The sequence below is a fragment of the Amphiura filiformis genome, chromosome 16, assembly GCF_039555335.1.
Source record: "Amphiura filiformis chromosome 16, Afil_fr2py, whole genome shotgun sequence".
Classification (NCBI taxonomy): domain Eukaryota; kingdom Metazoa; phylum Echinodermata; class Ophiuroidea; order Amphilepidida; family Amphiuridae; genus Amphiura; species Amphiura filiformis.
In genome coordinates, this window is record NC_092643.1 from 1,499,120 (window position 1) to 1,514,455 (window position 15,336).

At 35.5% G+C, this 15,336-nt stretch overlaps 1 protein-coding gene across 1 annotated transcript in view; it reads left to right on the forward strand.

The window, feature by feature from the left end:
- The window catches only part of LOC140135411 (probable G-protein coupled receptor CG31760), a 195,972-nt gene extending 189,252 nt beyond the window's left edge, over positions 1-6,720 (forward strand). The window contains exons 10-11 of the mRNA XM_072156902.1: positions 2,111-2,275; positions 5,212-6,720. Of these exons, the coding sequence (XP_072013003.1) occupies positions 2,111-2,275; positions 5,212-5,436 (390 nt within the window). The 3' untranslated portion in view covers positions 5,437-6,720. The remainder of the gene's footprint in view (positions 1-2,110; positions 2,276-5,211) is intronic.
- Positions 6,721-15,336: the final 8,616 nt, after the last annotated feature.

Consider the following 15,336-nt stretch of genomic DNA (forward strand, 5'->3'; position numbering starts at 1 on the left):
GCTAGTCTGCCAAACATGACCCTCATGAAACCGTTTTTTTACGTATAATGTTCCATTGATAACGCAATATGGTTTTTTTTTCGTTTTGTCTTTCTTGAATATTTCAATGTAGCGCTGAAAAGTGTTGCTTTTGGGAGTTGACTCGAATTCCATAACAAAGAAAATATGATGTGCTACTCATGTGAATGCACAAAATGTGAATACCTTCTGCAACTGTTATTTAAAGGTGCAATTCATGTTTTGTAGCTATATATTCATATCTCTCTAATGGCTGGAATGTGTGATATACAGTGGACAAAACTGTTCTAAACTACTTCAATAAAATTATTATCAAAATCAAACTGTTATGGATATGTTTTGAGAAATGATGGCCACTCTGTATGGAGTCACAAGTGCAACATTTGAATAGCATATATTACCCCAATAACTCCAGAATCCTAAATCGTAGAAATGTCAAATTATGATATTTGCTTCTATTATACAGTGAGCCAAAGAATTAAGGTACCAGTTATGTTCACCCCTGTATATCCTAAATAAAGACAAATATGTCAAAATTAAAACAAAAAGTCAATACCAGTACTCTTTAGCTCTGATTTAAGACCTTATTTGTTGAAATTGGTTAAGAATTAAAGAAACGGTGATCTAAAACCTAAAGAAGAAACGAAATCAAATCAATGAAAGCACGACGCTAATTTTAACGTGCTAATCAATGGAAGTGCAGCGCTAGTTCTCTTGTTCACCAGCACTTTGTGTACAAATCAATAGGGCATTTAATGCAGCAAACTGCAACTTTTAAATCGGTATCTTCCTTGGGTTTTGGGATCGCCGTGACTTTATTTCTTGAATAATTTCAACAAATGAGGTCTTAAATTCGAGCTAACAGATGCGGCTATTGGCTACTGGTTCCAATTATGACATATCTGTCTTTATTGAGGATATACAGGAGGTGAACATAACTGGTACCTTACTTTTTTGGCTTACTGTATAAAGGACAGAATGTATTTCGGTTTAATAGAATTGTTCCCGATTTAAACTTGGTATTTACTTTGACATTGGAATTTTTGGAATGCCCGAAGGAGATAATTGTACTATCACTGTCAGTAAAATCATGAAACCATCTTTCCTTCTCTACTGTTCGATTATTTGCGAAGGTATACGCTTAAAGGGGCATGCCAGGACTTGCATCAAAAGCCTAATATCCACTTGTGTTTCCGCATGTTTCACATCGGCTGCTAATAAATTACGCACATCTGCAATGAACAAGCGGAGGTTTTTTAATAATCATTCTCATATATGCACGTTTAATTTAATTTTAATTGAACCTAAATGCAGCGCGTGTTATAACTCCCAAATATTCTTCCTTCTTCTCATGCATGCAGATTTGACAGGTTAACGATGAACAAGCTGTGGTTATAACTTGTATTTGTTCATTTTTATCTATTTGGGATTTTATTTACTTATTTATTTATATAATTATTTATTTATTTATTTATTTATTTATTTGAATCAAAGACCGTATGCTTTGAATATATTAATACGCACGTAGCCATCTCCACGCTGCCATAACAACTTATAGACAATAAGTCTCGAAGTGACTTTCTACTTAGCGGGTGATCTTCCTGTACATTTAAATGCAAAGGCGGTAAACAACACGCGACTACTGTGCAGCAAAATGTTTTTTAACTTTGTGATTGTTTAAATATTTTTTCCGTCGGCAAATACTTTCAAAATGTTGTTGTTGATAACATATTACAAATTCGGAATCCCAGCAAGTGTAATAATTTTTTATGATATTTATCTAAATAGTTGCTATTTTTTTCGATGCATGAGGATTTGTCACGCTTGCTGGTCTTGGTATGTCGTGCCCATGAGTCTCTTGCGTATTTATAAATACGTAATTATAAATATAGTCGAAGGTAGCTGAAAGATGTGACTTTGATCCGTTCTGGGCTCTCAAAATGTTCCATTATTTATGTTTTCAGGTGAAAACATTAACATTCAAGGTCCAGATTAGGGACAATAATGATGTTGTCGAACTTAATACAATATGATGTTTTTATCTTTATGCATACAAGGAAATAACTTCTTTTTTTAATATCTTTTCAACCAGATATATTTATGCATACAAGGGAAAGGCGACAAAACAGAGAGTAGGTTAAAATCCACAACAACAATCGGCACAAGACAAAGAACGTGGGATGCTGGTGTGTCATTATCATCTCAAGGTCTTATGGCGAAACAAGAAGAGAGGCCGTTATCTCAACGAGACATTGAGGTGAGCTGGAGATAGACCCACCTCTCCCGCCCACCCGCCCGTCCGCCCGCACCAGCCTTAATACACGCTTACTGGTAGGTTGCTTACAAAATGGACAGCACGACTAGCATGCGTGTATCAATGCATGGTATACATGTTTCGCTCCTCTAATACTGCCATATCTTTCACATAATATCTCAGTTCTGTTGTGATACTCACATATTATCTCAGTTATGTTGTGATACACACATTATATCTCAGTTATGTTGTGATACTCACATAATATCTCAGTTATATTGTGATAGTCACATGAATCTTTCACATAATATCTCAGTTATGTTGTGATACTCACATAATATCTCAGTTATGGTGTGATACTCACATGAATCTTTCACATAATATCTAAGATATGTTGTGATACTCACATAATATCTCAGTTATGTTGTGATACTCACATAATATCTCAGTTATGTTGTGATACTCACATAATATCTCAGTTATGTTGTGATACACACATAATATCTCAGTTATGTTGTGATACTCACATAATATCTCAGTTATGTTGTGATACTCACATGAATCTTTCACATCAGTTTGTGTTGTGATACTCACATATTTTGACTTTATTTTGGTTGAAGTAGACAAGTATATATGCTTTATTATTTAACTATATAAAACATTAGCAATGGATCAAACAAAATTCTGGTATTGTGGGCTCCTAGCTACTTTAAAAAGAAAGCGCAACTTAACTCCTTTAAAAAAGTAATAAAATGCGAGTGTTTAGTATGTTATAGTATTTCTACCAATACGCATCGGTTATTACAGTATCGGTGCAGCCGGTCCCTGTGTGAGTAGTCGAGCTTTCGTCATATGTGTCATTGACTTCAACAGGACATCTGACGAAAACCCGACCAATCACACAGTGACCAACTGCACCGGTAATGTGATAACCGACAGCGCACTCTTCGAAATACCTCAACTTATTATGAATCCGCGCCGAGAAAGCCTATCTACTCGTGAGTGTTTAATTTGGGAATATTTTGAGGAAATGTACTTTCCGTTCATGACGTAAAAACTCTTAATGGATAGCAGTCATTACTATGAATAATACATCCATACATCAAATATGGCAAAAATGCGAGTATCAAGCATACATTTTATCTATATACGTATTTCATATACATTTGCTTATAAACTTCCACTTTTAATTTATTTTTTTCAAATCTAGTCATAATGTATCCATATATTTTGTGTTGATTCAATGTAAAGAATTATGCGTTGTTTCAATGCTATGATCATAGAGTTGACAGTTGAGATGTTGTATCCAACTTTAATCTAAAGCGGCTATAGAGAATATTTTCATAAAAAGTTCATTGATGTAATTTTTGTGGAGTTAAAAAGTTATCCAAAACCAATCCAAATAAGTCGCAATCTATGTGATAAACATTGAAATCATACGTTATGTTTATATTACACTGCATTTGCTTGCACCTCACATTTTCGTCTTCTTTGTGAGTTAATGAATTATATTCATAAGTTACATAAAATCTAATTAAGAAACATAAATATTGGAAGCATACCAATAATGGAATCGTGTGTGATTTTCAATTACCGGATCTCATAATTTAACGATTCTACGCGTGCTTTAAATGAATGTCCTTTTGAACTCTCTGCTCTGATAACATGATGAATAAATAAACATGCAATCTAGGTAGTCACACATACAAATGATGTGGTTATAGCTCTCCATGTTTAGAATCATGCAAAAGTATCTTTGCGTAATCTCGATATTCTTAACACGGGATTTTATACTCCAGATGACAGAATATCCAGTATCCAATGCTATACTTAACGAATACACAGCATGTAATGTTATATTTCGAATGATATTGCCTTTATGACGTAAAATGGATGAAATATTTACATCTACCATCCAGTCCAGCGCCCAGAAAACACAGATCTCAGTTTATCATGCTTATACGCTGGCAAAGTGACGTAATAAATCGGATTAACTACCAATTTTGAATATATCGCGCTACACTACAAGCAGGTTGCACTCATCACCTGTGTATGTCTGCAATCATAGTATTGAATACAATGCCGCTCTTTCCAAAGATACTTATCTTACAGGTGCGAGTGATCAGCGTGATATGGTTCAATGCAGAGGTATCGCATGAACGTACTAGTGCAGCGCGGTATAATCACAAATTGTTTTCACCTCTTGCTATGGTAGTTAATCCGATTATTACGTCACTGTACCAGCGTATATTGACAACAATATCGATTACTTTTCTTTCATTTAATTGGATAATAAAAGTACAGGAGTTAAAATTTAAGATATTCTAACACGTGTCATAATAGAATGAAAACTCCGTAAGAAACGGCAATCAGGCGGCTGGAAATCCTACTTTGCGTTATCATATTGCCTTCGCCATGGTCCGCTTCTTTCTTGCCATTTTCATCGTTATCATCATTCTTCATCAAGATCAAATCATTATTATCATCACTATATCACTTTTAAAACCATAATGTACGATCTTATGATATGAAATTGCGTATTTTTTTCAAACATTATTTTTTGGCATAGTTGTAATGTTTACACATGTTTCAACAGACACCCTAAATGGAATCAGCCAAATTCGTTAAGTTTGCCAGGTCAACAGAGCAAGTTGGTCATATTCACACATTATAGTTTAAACGCTTAAAATAGCCAGTAGGGTTTCTTTCACTTTACCTTGTTATTTCGGCTTAAAATAAACAGAAACATTTCCTGACAGTTATTACTAATAGTAATTCAGCATTGTGAGTAAATTATATCAATAACATAATTAAAATGGAAATCGTACATTATGTCTTTAATTATCAAAACAACACAATTATTAATTGCCAATGATATATCACGCATAATAAAGAATTCCTTTTCATATTTATTGTCTTTAATTCATTTGTATTTTCAGGATGAACTCAAAAGATTATATACACAACTAGAAGTAGTGAAAACAAAAAATATGTCCGTTGGAAACCCGCACCTTTCACGCAAACTTACCGCAGTAGCTGAAGCAGCTAGATGTACAGAACATTTACTGTTAGAACCAATGATTCCAAGTTCAAACGGTATTGAAATCACTTATTCCGCTTTAAATAATAACGGACAGGCCGCAAACGAAGGTGATTGGATATGAACAACATGACAAGGACGAGACGGCTGAGAAAAGACGACAGGAGATTAGCCACGCAGGGCTATCTGCCTGACCGAGACATGGGACATGTCAGTTACTCTGATGAAAGACGATACGTGGTATCGTAAGGTACCACACGGTATCGCAGGTACCAGTGAGGAACGGTACCTACCAGTTTGTGTAAGTACTATTACGAGGTACTACACGGGTGCCGCTGTGGAACGGTACGCGAACTTATATCAAGGACAAAACTGGACCGTATACTATACAAGTAAAGAATGACGAATCGCAGGAGGAACATACGAGAGTACTTCGACGGGTACTACTGAGTGATGACACGAGAATACCACATAGGACCACCCGATACGTATGCGATATCCCACCGAGAAAATGACTGTGTAATACAACCATCAACAATACAATCGTAATGAAACTTGGTCCAACCATTCCTAACCTCCATTATTGGTAAGAGTATCACAATATTTTTTCAAACAGGAAAGTTTTCCTATAAACAGATAACTGAAGTTGTTAATATCTTCCCTGCCGTTAGCATCAAGCAAGATCTTTGAGTGTATGGTTTTGAGTGGTGTAATTTACATTCTAAATAAACAGTGATAACGGGCAGATATATTGTTCTGGCTAGAGGGTATCATTTAGAACCAAAGTCAAGCTGTTTTTGTTTTCTTTTATATAAATTTGACATAACTATAGGCTCATTTTGAAAGGCAGAGTTGAGTAGGTTTTGAACCCGCAAGATAAGTACTTGAATACACCCACGTTACATGTGCCCCTACGGTAACATCAAGAGGCCATGGTGCAAAAATACTCACGAGATTGATAGAAAAATATTCCTCTATTTCGTGACTGATTTTGTTTTTATATTACAGTACATTATATAGCATGAAATGTTTGCAGGGCGAAGGTTCTACTTTGCTGTCGTGACTTATCGTCAAGTGAAAGGTACAAGATTTACAATGATACTGACATTTAAAGAGACCTGATATTGATCATATATTTTATCACGTACAGCTAACACGACATAGTACATGCTCCTTAAGTAATACGTATGTGATATCACGTACTGACAAATACCCGACTTACCCCAAGGAATTTGATGGTCAATTTCTGTTAAAGTGAACGCAGAATTACGATGAACTACTTAGGACATTATCTACACTCTTAAGTTGTTTAAATTTTACAATTTACAATTTGCTAGACTCATGAATAGTAAATGTGCTCTGTAAAATTTGGCAAAACAGTCGGTAGGCATCGTATAATAATATTAAAATTGCAGATAAATTGCTGAGGTTTTAAATAATATAGAATACATTTCTGCTGTCAGCAATAACTTTATTGTCCGTGGTCAGTTTGACGTGTGCAAATATTTGCCATCTTGTTACATTGGCTATTATTGGTTTATATACGTTTACAAGCCACAATATTGTGATGTTAGTTTGTGAATACGACGACTGGTACTTGTTCCGGGTCGGAGGTCAATTAGTCAATAACAACTGGGAAGTAGAGCAAAAGGTCACGATAATTAATTAAGTCTCGTGGTTGAATCAAGGAAGTGTTAAAGGAGACAACCACCTGCTTTTCAGATTGTCATTATATTCATAAACTCGCACCAAACATCTGGGATCGCCATAACACCCAACTGAAATGTATATGACTAATGTGTCTTATGACGTCATAATCCAAGACAACATGGCATAAAGATGTTAGTCTTTTTTCCATGCAGTATTGGATTGGAGGAAGTAGGCATAATCGGCTGGGAGCAAAACTATATACGTCTGGTCAAATGGTAATTAAATCGCTAGAGAAAATAAAAAGACGTTTGTTGAAGACACAAAACATAGCGGTAAAATACCAACCGGCGCGTGTGATTATTGTTGACAGTTGTATTCCAATGAGTCCTATATGGCTGAACAAGATTTGTAATACATTATGCTTTAGTGATTTCATAGACGAACGACCTAGATTATTTCTGAAAAGTCACCAGACAAACCAGCAGGAAAAAAGATCAAAAATAAAGTGATATAATAATTAGTGCTGCCACGTCTAGACCAGGTAACAAATAAGCTATCAGGATTGCTTTTGTTAGCAGACTACCGCGGCCACTATTTATAGCGCTATTGATTCATGAAGAGACTTAGAGCTATTTGCAACTTAATGTAAAACTGGAAATTTAATGTAGTTGCACGCGGCTATATAGGTTAAATAAAACCGCACAATGTTATAAAGTGAATTCTCGAAATACCAGGGTCTCTGAATTGTTACTGGGTGTGTTTTTCCTGATTTGAATGATTGTGTTAATGATTATTTCAAATTTCGTCACTAAGGTTACGCTGTTTGAACAAAAATTAGGAAATTGATAAAATAATCAACATATCGTCTGCAAAAATACAGCATCATCATGATCATTGTAGGGAGGGTTAACACGTAATGTATCAGCGGGCATACCGTAATGATGCTTACCCCCTACGGGTTTCAATACCATATCTTTAAGGTATGTCACGTAACACGATTTCTAAGGCTTTCACTGGAAGCGTGTTCACGGTGTTTGAGAACATTAGATTTTATAAGACCTTTAAAAATAGTGAATAATAATAGTGGATACTTATACAGATTAGCCCAATTCTACCCAAATTCCTCTAGTTTAATTATTATGCTTAATTTTGCCATGCTTACAAACATTTTTATGATTGAAACATGGCATTTCCGCACTAATAAGCAGGCATGTGTTTCAATCCGGAAAGGTTATCAACATAATTCTGAAGAGACTAATGAGGTAAATAACATGGTAATTGCACGTGTTGGTGGAATTTATGTTTTATGAGCGTTTATTTTTATGATGAAACGAATGCCAACTTAGCTCTATAGTTGGAGTACATCCAGCATGTACCTGTAATGCCTTCTGTAATAGTAAATATCTTGTCTCAAGTTGAGAGTAACGCCATGATGGATTTTGCAGTGTCAGATTTGAATCGCGCGCTAACCTAATCCCGCGAGGTGTATGTACATGCGTAGAAGGGCGATTTGTGAGTACGCTCGCGACGCAACCACGTAAACGCACTGATTAAAATCTACCACTGCGAAATCCAACATAACGCTACTCGCAACTTGAGACGAGACACACTATAGTAATAAGTAATGGTTGTAATGGTGTTAGCATGGTAAGAAATCACTTCAAGTTGGGAACATTATGTTAACAGTATGCTTCGACTATATTTATAAATACAAATTTATAAATACGCACGTGACCCATGGGCACGACATACCAAGACCAGCAAGCGTCACCAAATCCTCATGCATTTACCACTATACAGAAAAGGATAGAAACTCTTTAGATGAATATCATCCAACTTAAGTATTAATTGAATAGCAAAATTTTTACACACGGGAGGATTCCGAGTTTGTAATATGTTATCAAAACAAACATTTTGAAAGTATCTACGGAAACGTCTACAATATAATCACACAAAGTTGAACAAAATAGACAATTTTGCTGCACAGTATAGTGTTGTTCCGTCTTTGCTTACTGTCTACAAGCTGTTGTGGCAGCGCGGAGGTGGTCACGTGCGTATTATTAAATACGTATTTATAAATAAAGTCGAAGCAACGCCAACATTTTGACTATAATGGATACACTCTTCCATCTTAATAAATCTACAAATATTTAGATGCAATCATTATCCTTTTTTCGACCGTAAATTGCGACAGCAGAGACACGTCTTTGAAATAGAAAACAAAAAGTACCTATTAATTCTGATATCAGGTCGTTTTCCCGCCAAAACCTTCCTTTGTTTGAATATACACACGCATCTTCCTGTGTATCTTACCATTGGGATGGAATGAACAAGATTTGTTGAAATTAGTGTCAGTTATTTTCTGCATATTGATTACGAATACTATGTAAATGTGCTGAGTGTTTATTAACATGTGTATGGTGAAGAATTTTTATAAATAAATGGAAAAAAACTCAAAAAAATATTAAAATATTTGAAAAAAAAAGTCATTTATTTACATGACACTTTTGCTATGAAAAACTACCCTTGCGAGTCTATTGAGATTATACGGCCATATTAACATGAAGAAGACTTTCCCAAATACTTAAAATATATATATATATTTATATAAAAGCGTACTATTTTGTTGATGTGTGCAGCTTAAACATTGTATCAGATATCTGTTAGCTTATAATATGAGTACGTAAGTTAGAGTGAATGAGCTATTTTTACGACGGAAAAGAATTTTATATATCGATATTTTGTATGCTTAGATTAATACTATAGGCCTATACACTGAGCAATGAAAATAAATCTGCATTTGAAGTATGTTTAATAGTGCTGGCGTCATTTCATTTCATAAACTGATAAATGTGCCCACAGAGTTAGTGAATAAAATGAGTAATGGACATACATGTACTATTTCAGGAAATCACCGCTTAGTGTCGGGTATCTTTAAAAAGTTTAGTTGAATTTGACTAGATCCGTGTTGTAGCTCCCACTTTGTGGATGAAACGACAGAACTTACCCGACAATATGCCTTTATTGTTCTAAATCTTGCAATTTTGACTATTATGTGATGTGATCAAGCAAAATCAGTCAGAAGTCGGATATATTGATTTTCAGATATGGCCAAAACAAAGACAATAATTTATTGTGTTGCATATTGTTTTGGAAAAACTGTTCATATCTTTGGAACTAAATGTTCAATTTCAATGGGGTTTTCTGCAAAATGCTCTATACAATCATGTAATAAACTGAAAATTTAATATGCCTGACTTCAGACTGATTTTGCTTGATCACACCACATATACTCGTTGTATTGAGTATCAAAACTATTTTCTTTATTTGGGTTTGGAAATTTTAAAGTATCGTAGCTGAGCAGGAACACCTCCTATGTGTCGTCAGCCCGTGAACTTGTTTAAAGCAAAACCTCCAATGTAACCTCTTGGCAGTTTTGTTCTATACATATTCAATGACCACAAGTACATATGAGGTTTTTCCTGCCGAATGACGGTATACCAACAAATATACAAAGTATGTTAGTGGCAAAAACCAACATCGCAGCTATTGGTATAATTATCTTATGCATATGTTGTTTTCTTGTATTGAAGGTTTTTCCCAAATGTTTGACAATGTTATATTCAGGTATCGCAATTTTGTTGCAAGTGCCTATCAAAATTGACAAATTATTCAGATGAAAAGTACTGTAATGTTTCATCGATATAATTATTAGCCTAGATTTAATGAAGTGATCAAGATGACAATAGTTAAAGGGCTGTTTTATCACAGCTTCAATGAATAACAACCCTTTCTAATATTTTTTCACAAGATAATGCGCACTGTTTCTCGTGTATGTATTTTGTATTCTTCCTGTGGTCGGTGTGGTTGTTGCTGTATTGCTGATGATGTTCGGATAAAAGGAGAAAACGTGTAGGATGCGTTTGAAGGGGTGTGTTTGGATCGGGGTGTGTGGAGTGGAGTGGGTGTGTATGATTATCAACAGAAGTATGCTTCATCAATTACAATCACATTATTGCTTTTCACAATTCCGTGTACCGTTAATTCCAATCCTTGATCTGTGCTCGGTGTTTGAGCTAAGTTGTGGTCGTGGGCGTCGTATGTGCTGATGTGAACGAGTGGGTTGTGTGTATGGGGAATTAAGGTTAGAGGGGCGTTTGTATGTGGAGGGGAATCTGTGAGGAGAGTGGTATGTGAGGCTCATTCGAGGATTCGGTGGCGTTTGTGTGTGTGGTGGTGGGAGTGTTCACAGGTGTTTGTACGAGCTTTTTTGTATAATGCGACGTATATATGTTGGACAATGGTATTACAAGATGTACGAAAACTCAAAGTTGCGTTTTTGATATGGAGGTGCGTGTGAGAGGGGTTGTCGGTGTAGGGGTGTGGGTGCAGGGGTGTGGAGTGAGAATGTGGGTGTGCTTTTGTTCTGGTAATGTGTCCGTATGGTATTCACGTACTTGTTTACCAGTACAGGAATGATTAATTATGGCAGTGCAAGTTCTGGAAAAACTACAATATTAACAAAATTGTCTTTATTAACAAAAGCGTGTGGGGGTGTGGGAGTGTGTGTATAAAATGTGTGTGAATATAGGTGTTGTTGATTTAAATTGTGATTTTGCAGGAGACAGAGAGTGTGCAAGGGATATGGTGGAATGTGTGTTGGGGTGTGTGGTAGGGGGTGTGGCGGTGAATGTGTGTGTTATTATAAGGGTGTGTGGAGTGAGTGGGGTGTGTGGGATGTGTGTAGAGATTGTCAACAGCTGCACTGCATACTTTTGAGAACAGATGCTTGTCTAATTTAGGATTTCCTTTTTAGTCGTATCAAAATATCTAGGATCCGTTTTTTCATTTTTTTGAATTTTGACCAATTTCACCAAAAATATTTGAAATTTGGGCCAAAATCGGGCTTTTTAATGATTTTTTTGAAAAATCAGCATTTTTTGACCATTTTTTGTGCAAATTTCTCAAAGTTGGTCGAAATTCAAAAAATGAAAAACGGGTCCTAGATATTTTGATCTAGTTTTTAAAATTAATTTAAAAAAATTTGGCCCAAGAATATTTTTTGTTAGGATGCACGAAAAAGAAGTGGGCCAAAAACCGTTATTTTTGGGATTTTGGGCCAAAAATGGCATTTTGACCCAAATTTGACCTCACAAATGAACTTATCAAGTCTTTGCCATTCTAAATATGTATACTTTTATATACTTTAGACCAACAATTTAGAAGTTATGACGCCCGAAAGTTTCCATAATTCCAGGGTTCAGACCAACCTTAATATATGCATGTTGTTTTGACTTCAAATAAATTACACATTCGTTGTAGTTGCGAAATCTGATATAACATTTCAATCACGATGTAGAAAGCCCCTTTTTTTTAAAAAAAGGGGGGAAATAGAAGACTTGTATAAAGGTTAAAAGTCTGAATGTACACTACTGGTTTGACACATATCTAGCAAACATAAGCCCCCTTCGAGGAGACTTGCTTTAATGCAATCAAAAACGTGTAATAACCTTTACAATATTTGATACACGAACCCAGCAACTAACCAGTTACATCTTAATGAAAAATTGATTAGATTAATTAACGCGTGCTTTATCCCCTACCATCATTGTTAAGCATCACTCTTAATTTAACAATTAATTACCACTTACTAATACACCTGCACCCAGCATGACAATACTAACGCGGAATTATTTGCTCGGAAACCCACAAGGATGTTAATAATTAACTAATAACACATATATCAATGATGAATCTAACATATGAAGATAATTAAAATGGTTTAAATTTCACAAGAACCCATTGCGTAGCAGCGTACCACCCACCCTAGCCATTTTCGGTATTTAAAAAAAGCATAACATCGTGGCATTAAGAATTAACTAAAGCTGCCATTTAGCAGGTAATATATCTGTGGTTTTATTGCACAGATAATTGATTTTTGAAAGTAATATAATTTGAAATCTAATTACTGACATTGGCAATGTTTGATGCTGAAATAAGATATGTGCGTTTGAATGTAAACTAGTAAAGATACGAAGAAGGTTATCATCAAATCATAAATTGGCAGGATTCTGTTACAGCCAGATGGGAGGTGTTTGCCATAGCATATTTTGTGTTTTTACATTTTCAATTAATTCCTTATTTTGATCTGCGGTAACAAAAAGTTTACGGTATTACAATAAGGCAAATGCAGAAGTATTCCTTGAAGGTGTCATATCTAATCAATATGTGGTAGACACAACAGCTTGAGCAGTGCTAAGGTGTACCAAGCTCGGCCATGACATCATAACCGTATGCCGTCAAAATATGCATTGAATTTGACAATCTACTTATATATATTTGTTAAGTCGTACATTGTCTCTAATGTATTTTTTGAATAGTTGCGGTTATATCACATTGATACGTATTGTAAAGCATTAAAATTCGTCACAAGGCGGGAAAAACCTCATATGTAGTTTTTGCCCTTGAACATGGATGAAGCAAACCATTCAATATAAAGTCTACACCTATAAGCCTTTATCCATGTTCAATGGCCAAAAGTAAATGTGAGGTGTTTCCTGCATGTACTTTTGGCCCTTCAACATGGATGAAGCAACCTTTTCAATATAAAGTCTACACCTACAAGGCTCTATCCATGTTCAAGGGCCAAAAGTAAATGTGAGGTGTTTCCTGCATGTACTTTTGGCCCTTGAACATGGATGAAGCAACCTTTTCAATATAAAGTCTACACCTACAAGGCTCTATCCATGTTCAAGGGCCAAAAGTACATATGAGATTTTTCCCGCCCAGTGACAATTTAGGTTATGTCTTACCAAACTCATTTCTGTCAGCATTACTGTGTCATCTGTTAAGGATGTAAGTAACCATGAGAGAGTTTGTAAACAAGATGAAATGTGGAAGGACAAGTATGACTAGTGATTGTCTAAGATTAACCTAAGTATGTACCTAAATTTATGGTTTTTAAGTATATGTATTTGTTGAAAAGTAAAGACTTATATCAAGGGCATGTGTAAGTTTATATTTTGAAGAGTAAATGCTTATAAATGCCAAATTGCAGAATAAAACAATATAATGCAGATATCAAGAATGCTGGTATTGTCTGATATTGTAATGTTATGCGTGTTGCCGTTAGTAGTAATCTCAGTATAACTCAAGAACAACCTTGTATATCGTCCTTGTGGCATAGAGTTTCGTGAGATGATGTCGTTCATTACATTTCTAGTTTTACAAAATATGGTAAATATGATAGTTACAGGAAGGAAAGTTATACAACATACAGACATTAAGCCTTTAGGCTACCTCTTCGGACCGTCCAAAAATATACTCTGATCAGTTACAAATATACAGTGGTTGTGAGGAATATTTTTATAGAAAAAAAAACACCTTTCGAGAAGAACGAAATGTTCGAGGAGTAAAAAGTGGTTATGTGATGTTATTATACTTGTTTCATTCTGATCAGCACCAAATAGCCATAGGATGTGAAGCATCTATTAAGAAAGCACCACTTTTCGATAAAAGGCATGTGTTCCTTTTTTCTTAATGCTATAGTTGCAATATTCCTATGTGAGACCCAATCAAAGGCAATCTGATATCAATTTGCAGTTATGAGGCCCGTCTACTTGGTAAAAAAAAAGCGCAGTGATTTATAGTGCGCTACGCACAGGCACACCGCCTAGCCGCTCATCCACCAGCCCCAGCACACTTTACAGGTTGTCGCTAACCACTACGGCCCCACATCATTCCATTAACCATTAAACAACAATTCAGGGATTTTGCTGCTTCAAAAGCGCACACCCTAGACATTCCACAAATAACCTTCGCAACCAGGATCAGTTCCCCGAGTTTCGTACGGGTTACAACGAGACAAATTAGCAGTGAGTTCCTTGTCCAGGGGAATTCAAGAGCGTACTATAGGCACCGCCAGGGTTCGAACCCGCAACCACTCGCACCATAGTCGAACGCCTTATCGATTGAGCTAACTTGACTGCTAGTGGTACTGATCAAGGTATAGTAGGCTCCAACAACTTTCACTATTTCTGCTCAAATTTATTTTTACTAGATTTATTCGGAATTATATCCATCATATGTATTGAGCTTGAATATAATTTAGAACATTTCGTTTTAAATATCAGAAAGCAATTCCAACCCTAAAGTTAATCCTGTACGCACAAAACCCCTCCTTTCAGAGCTTCTTCTCCATTGTGTACACTTGCATGAACTGGATTTATACCGGTAGGTTACACTTGGTTAGGTATTCACAAACAACGAAAAATATTTTAGAATTAGAAAACAGAAAAGCTGAAAGTTATGTACAAGTTTGTATGTTGAAGATAAAATGCACCATCCAAACGTGTCAAATCGCCAATCAAGTAAA